The sequence below is a fragment of the Rattus norvegicus genome, chromosome 19 (assembly GCF_021556685.1).
Source record: "Rattus norvegicus strain SHRSP/BbbUtx chromosome 19, alternate assembly SHRSP_T2T, whole genome shotgun sequence".
NCBI classification, from domain to species: domain Eukaryota; kingdom Metazoa; phylum Chordata; class Mammalia; order Rodentia; family Muridae; genus Rattus; species Rattus norvegicus.
In genome coordinates, this window is record NC_141552.1 from 17,546,293 (window position 1) to 17,561,500 (window position 15,208).

Consider the following 15,208-nt stretch of genomic DNA (forward strand, 5'->3'; position numbering starts at 1 on the left):
TGCACTTCCTGGTACATTTCTGTTAGCTCTTGACATTTCCAGAGCATTGGGTCTTGCAAATTGAATTTGCATGGCACCAGGAATAGACCTGATAGCAGGGTGTGGGACACTCCCTATGGGGACCCTGCCCAGGGGCATAAGCTTACTTTTCCAGTCAACTCCCTGAACAGTGAGCCTTTGTGGGACAAGGTACTTCACGACATGACTTGACCTCTCTGCAGTGCACCCAATCCCTGCTTGGCTCAGATGTCCCCCAGAGAGGTTGTGTGAGTGTCCCCAGTAGAGGCAGCACTCTGTGTGGTGGCATTGACAGGGCATCCAGGAAAGTCAAAACCAGAGGGACATGTCGGGCAGTTGGAAGCAGATGTCTGCGTCCATGGAGAGAAGGATGGACTAGACACTCCTACAGGGGGTGAGCTGAGAAGCACTTACTTGGCTTTTTCACAGCCGTGTAGGCTGCATGCCATGCTGTGTACCCATGCTGTGCTGAAGCCCCAGGCTTTGAGTCTCCCACAGCTGCTGTGTCCTAGGTCCAGGGTAGGATTAAGCAGACTTCACCAGGAGAAAGGTGAAAACCCTGGTTGCAGGGTGGGGATGGCACAGTCATAAAACTCCTGCACATGAGGCCCATGACTTAGAGCCATATAGCAGCTGTGACAAGCCAGCTCTGGTGACACTCATCTGCAATGCCAGGCCATGGGGGGTAGAGGCAGTAGGATCAGTTGTTTAATTATCCTTGGCTACACAGCAAGTTCGAGGCCAGCCTGGGCAACTTTGTCTATGAAAATAAGACAAAACTAGGTCTTGACTATGAGCATCACTGCCTGTACCTGGCATGGTTGCCCCACCCCAGGTAAGAAACCCCTCTGTCCAGAGGCCATAACTGCAGGAGACCCCTGGCGAAGTGTCTATACAGCGCCCTGTTTGACTGGTCTGTGCTGAGGACCAACCACGCTCTCCTCAACAGGAAGGACATGGGAGAGGCTGTTTCTGTGAGGTCCCGGGCCCTGAGACGGCCAAGAATAAACTCTGTCCTTGGGAAAGCCATGGAGACTAGGAACCCAGGGGATCTCTGCAAACACCAGGGCTGGCAGGGGACTCTGATCCTCTACAGCAGCTGCTCTCAATCTGTGGGTTCTACATCAGCGCTCCTGCACACCAGACATTTACATTACAGTTCCTCACAGTAACAAAGTTACACTCATGAAGTAGCTCTCCAATAAGTTTATGGTTGGGATCACAACATGAGGAACTGAAATAAAGAGTCACAGTGTTAGGAAGGGTAAGAACCGCCATTCTATAGGAACCCAGGCATCTGCACTCGGTGTCTGGAAGTGTGATAGGCTAGGCTTCACCCTCAGCGATGCCAGCATGTGGGCACCAAGCCTAGGTTCCACCCAAATGCTTACTGGATATGTGCAGGCCTGGTTCCATCAAGAAGTAATAAAGGAACCCTTGGCAAAAAAACACTGGGTACCAAACTGGTCAGGAAAACACACCCCCTCTTCTGCAACTCCTCTCAGGAGGGCTAGTCTTCCCAGGAGGCCCCGGCTATAACCAAACCTCGTCTCCCAGTGCTTGCCCATTGGTGTCTTGGCCATATTCAGATTTGAGGACTTTGAACAGAATAGCTTCCAGCAGATTTGCATCAATGAATCCAACAAGCAGTTGCAGTCCTACTTCACCCAGCACACCTTCAAGCTGGAGCAGGTGAGAGTGGACACCTATTCGCCAGCCCAGCCCAGCCATCACCCTGAATGTGAGCTGTGTCCCTCAGTATCAGCGGGATGGGGCCTGGGCACCATAGGTTCCCCAGGACCTAAAGCTATGTCCTTGAACTCAGTGCCATGCTCAGCCCTTCCAGCCTCTTTCAACCCTTCTGGAAGCTCAATTGCTCCTGCAGCAAGGCAGCAGTGTGCACATTCTGTCACATCATTTGTGTGTGTCTACAGGAGGTCAGAGCCTGTCTCCTCTGTTCCTTTCTTTTGCTGTATTTGCCTTTCTGAGGAGGCAGCACCCACAGGTATGGGAGGCAGCCACATGCATATTCTGCAGCCATGTCTGATTCCTCTGAGGCTCAGTCCCACTTACACACCTACCCTCCAACCTCCCCACTCCATGTCACCCCTGGGGCTCTGTAAACCTTCCTGCTTTCTGTCTTTATATAATTGGTGACACTGCAGCCATCAGTGGTGTCATACAGTGTTAGTTTGTCTTTGCACTGCCTGGAGGTCTGACTTAGGAGAATGGCTACCATTCTCATTCCTGTTCAAGGATCAGAATCTGAATCCTATGTAAGGCTGAATAATATTCCAGCACATGGCTGTGCCATGTTGAATTTACACAGTCACCTATGGATCTTATATTTTGACTTGTAAACACACACATATAAGACTCAAGTGACACTCAAGTGGGGAATTGCTGGAGTCCTCCATGGCTTTCTGAACTGTCTGAGTGGCCATCCTGTCCACAGTGTATAGGGCACCATCTACTCATAGCTCACACAGCATGAGAAGATTAGGGAGGGTTAACCTGGCTTCTCTGTCTCCTACTTTCTGCCACACTAGCCCTAGCATCTTTCTGTATTGCAGTGAATGTTTAGAACCCAGGAGGATTCCAGCTTCCTTGATCAAATATACCAAGTTCCTCCTTGCCTGCTTTGAGACTGAGTCTCATGCAGCCCAGGCTGGCTTTGATCTCACCATTAGTTAAGATGGCCATGAACTCCTGGTTCTTGGGCCTCAGACTTCTCTGAGTGCTGGGTGACAGGTATGCACCACTCTTAAGTCCTGCCACTGGGACAAGAGTGAGCAGAGCCAGCTCTGAAGCACACACTTTGCTGGTGTCAGTGATGACTGACTTATGATCCTGTCTTCCTTGCCCATGGCCCTTCTCCTTGGTGCATGCCATCCTTCCTCCCTGTGACTCATGGGGACACCAAGCCTGAGGATGTCAGGAAGAAGTTTACTTACTTCACTGGGTTGGAGGCTGTTAGGTTCCTGCGTCAGTAGGTGAGATTCAAGCTAGAAGGTTTGTGGCATGAGAAACTGGAACAGAACTGGAACGGCAGGAAAAATCGTCGCCTGGCTCTGAGAAGACCGGGTGGGCAGAAACTCATCGTTGGGCAGGTAATGAGCTCAAGACCAGGCTGGGCATTGCTCAGCACATGTGAACAGGTGTGCTTACATGGACATGTGTTTCCCCCACATGGTCACCACTTATCCAGGCACGGTGAATACTCCAAGGAGCTTTTTATGTTTTAACATTGTGTGTGTTTGTGTGTCCATACATACATATACACACATACATTCGTACATATACACGAATACATGTACATGAAAACACATGCATATACATGACTATACACATTCATGCTCACACACACATATATACACACCTACATGCATACACACATACACACATACATGCATACACACATACACATATACATACACACATACACACACATACAATACATATACACACATACAAATACACCTATACACACATATAGACAGACATATACACATATACATATACACGTATACACATACATGCATACACACATTCATATCCACACGTACATACAGACATATACATATATACTCACATACATGTAAGCACATGAGTGGAAGCCAGAGGACAGCTTGGCCCTTGTTTCTCTCCTTTTTACCACGTGGGTCCTGGGGATTGAGTCAAGCTCATCAGACTTGACAGCAAGCCCTTTTAACTGTAGAGCCCTCTTGTTGGCTGCCAGTCACCTCTTTCCACAAATTCTATCCATGGTGGGATGTTTAGAGTTGTTATTCTCATGATTCCTTCAGCAATAGCGCAGACATCATTTACACTGCATTAGGAGTTATAATTCATGTAGATGTCAGGAGAGCTGGAGACGTGGATCAAGAAGAGAGCCCACTTTCAATGTCATTATGTGGTATTGCCTTAGGCCCTTTCATACACTCCCCTGGCTTTGTCTGAGTATATGTTTGAGGGTTCTCTATGACTGTGCAAAGAAGTAAGAGATAGGGCTGGGCCACAAAATAGGAAAGTACTTGTTCATCCAAAAACAAAAACAAAAAACAAACAATCAAACAAACAAAAATAGCTCTAGGGTTAAATATTTGTGCTAGTACTGAACTACACAGCCAGAAGGTATTTTTCTAAGTAAATAACACAATATTGGGGATGACAATATGATCAAATATCCTACAACATAAGTTTGCAATATTACCTACATTGTATAAATCAAGTCTGACCACCGTTTTGGTTGTTTCCAATCATGTCTGAGTGCATCATCTCGGGAAACCCAAGGAAAATTAGAAATTGGTTCTTGAACCTGTTGCACAGGGCCAGTATAGACCTAAATACCACAGAGGAAACCTTGATTCTTATCACAAGGGATCATTCACCATCCCTCTTGTCACATAACTTATGACAAGACGTCACCTTTCCTAAACTTAGCCTTTTTCCCAAGTGCTGCAGAAGGGAAGATCTGGTGTCAAGGGGTCTGGATTCAAACCACAGGAACACTGAATTCATTTAAATAGGTGTAGTTTATTAATGCACACACCAATGCAGTTCAACCAGAGCAACAGCTCACAACTGTGTACTGGACATTGCTAGGCCCAGCTCATTGCAAAATCCACATGGGCTCATGCACAAGTGTTGGAAATGCTTCGGTCTATGGCCCTGACTCAGGCCATTTTACACATAATTGTTCCTATTTTCCTTGAATCTATTGGGTCCTATGTGAAGAATACACTTGGGGAACTTGTTAAGATTAACAAACCTCATAACATACAAAACATAACAGGGTATGTGACCAGCACCACACAGTTCAACGTCAGAGTTTTTTTTTTCTTTGTTAGTGTTTTTCTTGGCATCCATGATGTGGAGGCGTATTACAGAACAATAGGAAAGAGCTGGCTGCTGTGTAACAAATTCGCTGCTATTAAGGTAGGTATGGGGGCAAGACCTCAGCAGTAGCCCTTAAGATGGGAAGGAGATGATGTGTTTGATAACTGAAAGGAGCTGCCTCAGCTGTGTTTCTCTGCCTGCTCAGTGCCCATTCAACATCACTCTGTCCCTGAAAAGGAACTCAAGGTCTGTCCCCTGCTGCCTGTGAGCCAGGAAGAGGCACAGAAAGGCAAGGCCACAGCACTGGTTTCCAATCCCTCAGTAATGCTGGATTTCCAATAATGTACTTGTATACACAAATACACTGTGGTAAGTTGCAATAGATACTAATCATTTCTCACATAGGGCAGCAGTTGATTGACTACAACTAATTCTATTAAAAAAAAAGAAACCTGGCTCTTGTAGAAATATACAAAGAAATACCTAGGATGGTGGGGGATGAATTCTGCCGTGGACTGAACTCGTGGAAGTGGGGTTGGGAGAAAGATGCTGGTTAAATAGCCCACCAGGTTCACATTGTGTCAACTTGATTTAATCTAAGGACAAAGAAGTGGAGTAACTCTGATCGCTTTCTTCTAGTCCCTTTAAAGCATCACTGGGGTTTGAACTCAGAACTTCACACTTCTTGATGGGGCAACTACACTCAAGGAAGCTTAAGATTTTCATAGGCACAGTATTATGCTATATATACAGAGTAGATAATACTAAGATGTTCAGATGGTGATGTCCATTTGTATGCACTCTTAATGTGGACCTAAAAAAAGAGAGATCAAGGTCCTTAAAATAGAAAGATCAGTTCCAGTTGTTTTCTACCATTCCAAACAGAACGACTGGTAGGGAGAGAATGGTAAATAATCGAGAATTAGTAAATGATGCTTTGAATGAAGTGTGGATTTCTGTGCTGGTTTAAAACAGGGTCTCAAGTATCACATGTTGCCCTCTACCTGGCTGGCCAGGATCACTTTGAGCTCAGATAAACCTCCATTCACTTTTCAATAAATAGGCTTATAAGAGTGGCCTCCAAGGACTGTGCAGACAGCATTAGCCTTTCACAGTTGAGGTGTGTAACCCACAACTATACTTTTACCCATGTTTTTCCATGTCTACCAGCTATTTCAGGTTGTTGCTGTTATATGCCTGACAATCAAGGATGCAGAAAAATAACCTGATACAGAGTAAGGACATGGTGATCACATCTTTGCCTCTTCCGTACGTTCTGGATGAGGTTTGTTAAAATTCCAATATTGCAAAAATCTTTATATAGGGCCCATCACATTAAGGGTCACTATGCACTGTTCTATCTAAAATGGCCTAATCAGAACTGACTCCCATATAACACTTCCTGCAATCCTCATATGAGAAGCTTGAGCTTTTAGTTTTGACTTTTTCTTTTCTCGTTCTTTCTTATTTTTTGCTATATAAGTTGAGACAAAGATAGTTAAGGCCATGAATTTGCCCCCAAAATTTGAACTACGGATGTGATCAATCAGTGTTAGTGGGTGCATTCTATAAAGTATTCATTTTTTACTATGATACATGCTTTTGTGTTTGGTGGGGTGGCCATTTCCCAGTGTACAGGTGCTGGGACCTTGCTCTATCCACTTAATGATGTTTATAGCCTCATTTTAGACATTTCTGTGCCAACCTCTATATCTCTTGTATATTTTATTTCTCTGATAAAAGCTCGTGGTATATCTTACTCAGGCCTGTGAGCAGTGCTCCTTTGGCGACATTGGTGCAATGAGCAGAACCCCACAAGCAGCATGAGGTTCCCTTCACTGGTGGCTCTAATATTGCATTTTCCTCTGCCAACTGGTCTCCACACTTTTCCTAGCACCTTAAAGACTTCAACTCTTTCTCCTAAGGAATTTTCTGGCAATTGTCGATTGCTAAGCACATGACTTCATGAGTGTTCCCCTAATACACACGCATGTTGTAACCTACCATGCAGACTATTTCTGGATGTGATATAAAGCACCTGTACATAATGAGACAGGAGAACTTTTGACTGCATATTCAAGCTGGTGTGAAATCTCAGGAAGCTTTAATGGCTAACATTGGTGAATGAGGACAATTTGAGTTAGTGAGACATTTTTTGGGAAAGATTTGAAAGGAAACATTCATTTAGATGCATAGGAATTACTAAGGTTTTTATAATCAAGCCTTAAGGAAAATTTGGCTTTGGAAGCAGGAGATGCTCAGTGGCTCTGCGCCAGGAAAGTCTCCTGGAAAGGGCACCTCTGCTTATGCTCAGTACAGGGAGAACATTAGCAGGAGGCAAAGTCTGCTCCCCGTGACATCAGCTGTCCCTTCTTGGACATTCTATTGTCTCCTAGAGAGTTCTGGCATCCTCTGTGATGTCACCTGTGTTGTAGTGACAACCAGTGCCCTAGTTTCTCTCAGTCTGAGTCTGGCGGTTACACCCTAAGACATGTTTTCCCGTCTTCGCAAACGTTTTGGGAGGGGGAACGTCGATTCTGGAGAGACTAGAGTGAAGGAGTCTGGCCTTTCGTCTCAAAGTAATGATGGACAAAGACAGCACTTCTTGGGAATGTGGAGTAAGTTCTGGGCAGTGTATTTTGAGCTTCCTGCCAGGGTGGCTGCAGGCTTAAGCTGACCTTTCTAGCAATGGGCCACAGCAACTGGAGCATCTGAAAAGGAATTGAATTTCCACGAATATCACAATTCCCTAAAGTCAAGGATTTCAGAATTTTAGTTTCCCCATCCCCACTGGGAGGATATGGTAAGGCCAATGCTATTATACTGTGAACTTCTGGTCTTTACTTTTCAGTTCATTTGCTCTGTTACATTGATATAATAACACCATCAGTGGTCATGGAGGGTCCACCTTTTCTGAGTTTAGACAGGGCAGCAATGTATTTCACTATCATTGCTTCTTTAAATACAGTGGGTATCTGGCAGTAGTAACAGGGAGAGATTGTGCTCCAGGCAATAATCTTATGTTCTTAGACCTTCTCCGATTTCTTCTAACTGGCAGGGTCATCGTTTGCTTTATATATTAGAGGTTGTATGTTACAAAAATTTTTCTACAATACCAAAACTATTTGGAACGTGTAGACCAAGATTCAGCCTGTAACCTATTCGCACTTCTGGGGCATTTGGTATTTCACATAGGGACACTGATAAGTCTGTTGAACATATCCTCCCTGGAAATGCGTTTTAAATCCAAAGTTGTTGCTTTAGAGTGTCAGGGTAGGACATCTGAGTGTCTCCAATCACTCAAGTTTTGTGGATGGTGAATTTATCATCTGAGTTCTGAAGCCACAGGGGTGAGGGTCCTGAAACCAAGCTGTACCCTGTTCAGCTGATAATAATCCTGGAGAAGCCATCTCCGTGGTACATGTAAGCACGTGATGTCCGGAATAGGGAACACCTGGCTGCTTACATCTCTTGGTCTCTATAGAGTAGTGCGAGAACTGAGATCCCCTGAGGAGGTCTCTTAAGCATAGACCAATCGCCTAGCAGTGACACTGGGTTCCTGACTTGTTCTCCTGTTTAGGCCTCACTGTGATCTATGTACACTCTATGCATTCTCCCCATGCAGGTTCACTTGTGTTCTTCTACCTACAGACGCTGGGAGAGAAACATCTTCCCATGGCACTGACCTAAGCAAGAATCAGGCCATGAAGGAAAAGGAGAGGCTGATTAAAGAGCTGCAGCTCATTACCGAGGAGAGAAATGACCTGAGAGATCGCCTGAGGTTTCTGACAGAGAGATCCATGAAGAACAGGTATGAATCACACCAAATGCTCTTGTTTCATTCCTGGGTCTGCAAGGTCACCTTTTTCTTATCCTGTTAAGGTTTTGGGTTCTAGAAAGCTGTGCCTCCCTAACCATCCTGTGTTAAACCTCACCTCCCATATAGTGGAGATTCAGAACCTTACCCTTCCTCAGGAGTGAGATTGAAAATGGACTCATCTGCTTCCACTTATTTAAAAGCAGAACTTGTGGTCTGAATGAAGAATTCAGGGATAAAGTCAGGGAGAGTGAGTTCCCAGTGTGCATTTGCAAAGCCCTTGACAGCTGGTGGCTTTGCAAGATTGAAATTGCAGTGAGTTTATGGTGAGTCTCTGTACTTGCTAGGCAGGGGACTGAGTGCTGGAAGATCCAGGCAGCAGCCTGGAGTAATATAGGACCCACCCTGAGTTCATATATTCCTAAATGCCGATGTTCATTGTATTCTATCATTTGGGGCCAGGCCACACTTCAGGCCAAATCCATATTATGAAGACCTGGAGAGAATGGAGGAGGCGGTCATGTCAATTCTGCACAACTTAGAGATGGAGAACACTGAGGTCCATGAGAACAACCATAAGCTGAAGAAGGAGATTACCTTCTCTAGGTAAGTCCTGGTCAGAAAGGCTATCACTTGTGGAATGGCCCTTTCTGACTTTCTTTGTTCTGGATTGGACGGTCTTCAGCTCTGGTTCTATCTCTTGTGCTATTTACCCATTAGTGTTCCAGGGTCATTATGACTCAGTTTTCAGTTCCATAAAAGACTGTTCCTCATCCCAGGATTGTCTAGGCATCTTCCGAAGGCTCTAGATAGAACAGCACTGATTGAAGTCAGCAGAAGGTCATTAGGCTGACCTGGACCTATGTTGTCACACCAGGTTTTACAAAACTCAGTGCGTGGACCACATGGTTAGCATGACCTTCTCTTGATTCTACTGACCTCCTTTGAGGGTGTTGGCCCACTACTAATTGATGTTGGCCCCATGCATTGGGCTTTCATGGATAGTTGTAGATCCATGTTCTTTCTCAGAGGTGTGGACTCTAATTGGTGTCAGGCCAAGCAAACAATGTATTCTTCCCCGAATTAACTTTTTATGGTTTGTGCAGCAGCCTTATATGTATCAAGATGCACTTTATTAAGTCTTCATGGGTATCTGGGACCTGGTAGAGTTAGTGGGACTTGGGAGTAGGAATGGGAGAAAGGGCCAGCATGATCTTACTATGCAGACTGTATTTCCAGAAACCTGCTTAGCCAGCTCCTGATGGAGAACACATGTAGGAAGAAGTTGGTCCCCCTGAAGCAGGAGAGCAAGGAGGTACATCTTGATTGTGCACTGAACCAGAAATATTTGGTTGACTGCAACAAGAAAGATAAAGACCATCAACGGCCAGAACCAGCATTATCAGGTAGGGATGAGCAGATGTGTTAGCTTAACAATATCTGATAAAATTTGCCAATTTGATACATCTTTGCTTCTCTTACCACCTTTCTAATTTACACTCACAACCAGCCAACCACCTCATGTAATGGAATTGTTCATTGCTCTGCCTATGCACAAGTATTCTGGGAAGTTAACCACTTTTCAGAAACTGAATTATTGTGCAAGCATATTTTGCTGCTCTTTTTGAAGCTGCAGTCTAGAAATGGTGACAGATGAATAACATATCTAAAATTGCATATCCATGTGATAGATTGGATCCTATGTAGAGTTTTGAACAATTTCTTGGTTCTTGAACAATTGACACTCTGTGGTCATGTGACCTCTTGTGTAGGAAGCACCTTTGGGACAAGAACCAAGTGCAAATGTCAAATTAGTACTTGTCATTGGCTTTAACCTTGGTGACATATGGACATCTCCTTTCTTCCTGCAACCCGATGAGGTCTCTTCCCATTGCCCTGTTCTTGGTTTGCACTGGTATAAGTCTGGGTCCCAGATTGGCAGCCCACATTACTGTGAGGCTTGCTGGAGATTTTGCCCTGCCCACAGAGTTAGCAACAATGATATCAGTTAAAAGGTCCATGTCGACTGTCCAATAGAACTGAGGTGGTAGAAGGCAGCATTCTGACAGCTGGCTTGCATTTCCCGACCAAATCAGTGTCTGAAAAACTGCCTTCCTCTCCCAGGTCTCAGAAAGTGCAAGAGAGCTGGAATTGGACACACCCCAGTAAGAGAGCTTCCTGAAGAATAAGTTGCTTTCTCAGGAGTCCCTGATGACCAACATCCTGAATGGTAACAACATTTTTTGGATGAGTATTCATCCTCTGCGTTAATTTGTCATTTATTAGAGACCCTAAATTTATATACCACTAAGCCATCCTGACTGATTGAGGTCTTACTCACTTTCTTCTTCAGAAAACAGCACTTGAGAGACAACTTGGGGGACCGCCTTTCATTATTTGTGCTAGAGGAGAAACAGCAATATGTCTGTGCTTCTAAATGTTCGTTAAGAATATGCTGTTTAGAAATATTTTTGTTATGATTTTAATTGAAGTTTTCTTTTTGTTGTTTCATATTTATATGTTCTTGTTACTATTTTTACTTTAAAATATTTTTAAATATTTTTATTCATTTTAATCCTGTTTTGTTGTAAAAATGTATTTGTTATGAATAAAAATTGAATTCTATGTCTTGACTCTTAAGACTATCTTTCTTACTCAAGGGTTCTGTCCCTTCCTGTGGACCTAGAACTTACAGCTACAGATGGATCTCTGCATGTTCCATGGAGCCTGGGCTAATAAGTGAATTCAAAGTCACCAAGGAGTACCCAGTGTGACAGTGTCTTTTGTGTGGATAATGTGGCTGTGTCTCGGACACACACTTTATGATGTAATCACTGACACACTTTACCCAATTGTTAGGGTCCATGTGGTTCTTTTGAGAGAGCAGCAGATGCTCTACCCTGTGAGTCATCACCACAGCTCCTGCAGGTGGCTTTTGTTATTCCACATGAGGTGCTGTATTAGGTGGACAGGATCACCTCCAATTAAATAGAGAGATCTCAGGAGATGTGTGTTCACAGGGAACTTACTGAGGCGTGCGTGCTCAACGTGTTAGGTTGTCAGGCATCCCTACAGAGCTCTGGTGTTCCCACTGCTCATTGTGTGTCAGGATCATCCTCCAGCATCACTTAGTTTTCATATTAGAGCAGATCTTTCACCTATTATCAGTGATGACCATATGTATTCTGCACATCTGATAAAATACAGAATAGAAACTAGCTTCTTGTAGGCCGGATTGGCATAATCAGTTTTTTGATTGTTAGCAAGAAAATTATTTTAATCTAAGCAGTTTAGGAAGGAACCTCCAGAGCATCCATAGTGAGTGTAGCTTGCAGCTGTGAACACAGGTTTCTTTTGGAGAGAAGGCCTGTGCAAGCCCAACCTAGGTGGGACAGTTCAAGCTACCCTTTTTCCATGGCCAATCTGGGATCGTATTGAGAATGTATTTTTTCCAGGTGACTGATTTCCAATTTGTGGAATTGATCTAACTTGCTGAGAGTGGAGGTGACTCAGAGAGTTAAAGTACAGAAGGACCAATGCAGTATGTCCACAAAAGCTTGCTGTCACCCCAGGGCTTTTAAAAGCTCAGCAGCTAGAGAAGCAATGTAGTATTTGGTTACTCTCATGCTTAGGTCTAGTCATTCATTAAAAGCTGACCATGACACAAAAAGTGTCATCTGTGTCACAATACAAACTAGTTGTAACTAGATTCACCCCACACTATCACATCACCACCATATTTGAGGTTCTCAGTTACTATCTAAGACCCTGGAAGAGGCCTGGGTCTTGCTACACAAACTCATAATTTATGTCTTCATGACACTATGTGCTTTGTTCTGTTGATGCTACCATTGGCATACAACACCTTGGATACTTTGTGCTGACATCTGTGACCTGAGACAATAGTTCATGTCATCCTAACCTGAATAAACTGTCCTTAGAGTACAGTGTAGTGGGAGGGGCCTTCTTTTCCTATGAGGTACCAAAACATTTCCAGTCTTCAGTCAAGTCTGTCAGCCATTGTCCAGTGCCTGTCTTGAGATGTCCACCTTTTCAGCTGAGAGTCTTCATCCAGGCAGCTCTGTAATTCTGTAGAAGATTAATAGGGTTCCAGCCCTATTATTTAATTCACTGTGACTGTACTTGCCGAACATGCTCAAAGCCCTGTGATCCACCCTAGCCCTCTGTGCTTTAGAGAAAGAAAATAAAGAACCACATTGCACTTGAAGTTTCTCCTCCAACAAAAGGAGAGCCTGCATAGGGCCTTTAAGTAACTCTAAGCCCCAGCTTCCCCACAACTCCCTCCTTCAATTCCATGATTGGTGTGTTTTCAGTACTACTCACTTTCTTCTGTGTGCAAAGAATGTGCACCATGTCAGTAAAGGGTGTGTGTGTGTGTGTGTGTGTGTGTGTGTGTGTGTGTGTGTGTGTTTGGTCCCTAGTGAAAACTGTCGAGATACATGCAGACTCATGCTACTACTGTCCCATGGTACCTTGCAGGGAACCCTGAAATGGTGTGCTACTTTAATACAGTCTAAACCGGGTGTGCATGGTTTCTGTAAGGTCACCACTACAGAGAGCAGGAAAAGCTTCAGTAGTCACATGGATGTGATCAATCAGTGTTAGTCATGCCCTTCCAGCGTGGTAGACTGCAGGTTGTCTGTCCCCATTACTTTGCTCTCTTGTGCCCAAACAATGCCAAGGTCAGGGCCATTGAGCCGTGAGGCAGAGGCTTACCACCCTCAGTTCTGCCTACGACCCCTAAGACTGTCTCTTTCGGGTGTGTGTGTGCTGGACACTCATGGATCCTGAGATCTCCGCAGCTGAGGTGAAACAGTACCGGAGCCATTGCAATGTGGGCACACATTTGGTTGTGGAGCTGGGCCACTCTTTGACATTTGGTGAGTGGAGAGACAACTGTTGGCTGAGCCTTTGGTGAACCGGATGGCCCCTGGCCACATCAGCAGTCAGCAGTATCAAAGCTGAGCAACCAGTGTTTTATGTTCCATTTTGTCATCGCTGGTCAGTGTTCTGATGCCACAGCACATGGCTGGTCTCAATCTCCCCATGTGGCCACAATCCCTAATTGATATTGCCTCCACTTCCCAAGTGCCACTGGGATTTCTGTAGAACCCCTAAGGCAGCAGCAAGCAGGAGCTCCTGGCTATTCCCTCCCTGCTCTCTGCATCTGCATGTCGTTCTGTGTACATATGGCTATGTCCTCATATACTCTTGATGCCATGATACCTTAATAAACACTTGAATCATGCCCTGATGGCCAGTTTTCAACTGCTACCTGACACAATCTATAATCGCCTGGGAAATGAGGGACAGTCTGGATCAGACTGGCCTTTGAGCATGACTATGCGTGACTGTCTTCGTTGCTGTGGGAGATGCCAGGCAGCCTCTTTTCTGATCCTAGAGTCCCTATACCCAGCCACTTGTCCCCTCTACAGCCAGACCCTACTTCTGCTCCTAGGCACTGTCTTGGACTTCCTTCCCTCAGGTGGCTTCTCTCCTTTGGCTGCTACAGAAACCTGTTATGAGGACAGGAACAGGGAGTTAAGAGTTCAAAGCCATCTTCCCTTTGATGTTCTTTCTCAGAGGTCAGTGGGACACTTAAAGAGTTTTGTGTATACATTTTATTAAGCAAGGGACAATCATGCATCAGGCACAGGAAACTAACAGCACATCTACCGGACCTCCTTCAACACCTGGGCATCTCTTCTGGCCTGTGCTTCTGTGTGCTGAAACCTGGGGACCAACTTCCTGTGGGGTTTCCCAGGATGACTGTGCACATTACTACACTGACGTAAATCCTCAAAACTCACAAACAGCAACAGGACTGACCGCCACAGGAACGGTTCTCCATCAACAGATACCACAGACCAGCAAGCAGAAGCATGGGCAGGTGGTGCTGTGGTTCACACACTTCTCTTTCCTCACTAGGGCAGGTGACCCACTGAAGAAAACAAGGAGGCAGCAGGATGGAAGAGGAAAACTACAACCCAGTCCTTGCATTAAACACCCAAGCACATTTAGACTAGAGGAGAGAAGTTTGCCAAGAATGAGGGCCACTTTGGACATCCATCATCAATAGCCCTGGCTGTCTAGGCCAGCATCAGATCCAGCCGTCTCCAGGCAGGTGTCCGCCAGGCCCTCAAGGGCACTAAGAGCATTAACCATGAAAAATAGAGCAAGATCTCTGCCTCTTGCCTGCCTGACAGCCAAGCATGTGTATGCCCTGGCTATGCTCACGCTGGGACCCCTGCTAGATATTAAGATATAGAGACCTGATAGTTGATTAGGACCCTGTTCGAAAAGGAAGATACAGGATATTTCCCTCTGGCATCCATATGTGCATGCATGGTTGTACAAGCTGGTAGAATCTCTCTTTCTCTCTCTCTCTCTCTCTCTCTCTCTCTCTCTCTCTCTCTTTCTCTCTCTCAAAGTTTTGAAGCACAGCAGAAGAATCTCTGGAACTCTAAGCCTGAGCAACCTCATCTGTGAGCCACAGCTTCTGTGTGAGAGCTC

At 45.0% G+C, this 15,208-nt stretch overlaps 3 protein-coding genes across 10 annotated transcripts in view; 2 read left to right on the plus strand and 1 right to left on the minus strand.

Annotated features, from left to right (window-relative positions):
- Positions 1-11,296, plus strand: part of LOC147998929 (uncharacterized) — a 28,559-nt gene extending 17,263 nt beyond the window's left edge. The window contains exons 1-6 of one of the 2 annotated variants that reach the window (XM_087595794.1): positions 7,286-7,475; positions 8,509-8,668; positions 9,137-9,280; positions 9,914-10,080; positions 10,799-10,904; positions 11,028-11,296. In XM_087595794.1, the coding sequence (XP_087451920.1) occupies positions 7,349-7,475; positions 8,509-8,668; positions 9,137-9,280; positions 9,914-10,080; positions 10,799-10,863 (663 nt within the window). In that variant the 5' untranslated portion in view covers positions 7,286-7,348 and the 3' untranslated portion in view covers positions 10,864-10,904; positions 11,028-11,296. Of the gene's footprint in view, positions 1-7,285; positions 7,476-8,508; positions 8,669-9,136; positions 9,281-9,913; positions 10,081-10,798 lie in introns of those variants that run through there. The other variant, XM_087595795.1, reaches the window with a different exon arrangement.
- Positions 1-15,208, plus strand: part of LOC147998924 (uncharacterized) — a 142,681-nt gene that overhangs the window by 88,100 nt on the left and 39,373 nt on the right. The window lies entirely within an intron of this gene.
- The window catches only part of LOC147998928 (disks large homolog 5-like), a 59,152-nt gene that overhangs the window by 25,664 nt on the left and 18,280 nt on the right, over positions 1-15,208 (minus strand). The gene's annotated exons all lie outside the window — the stretch shown is intronic.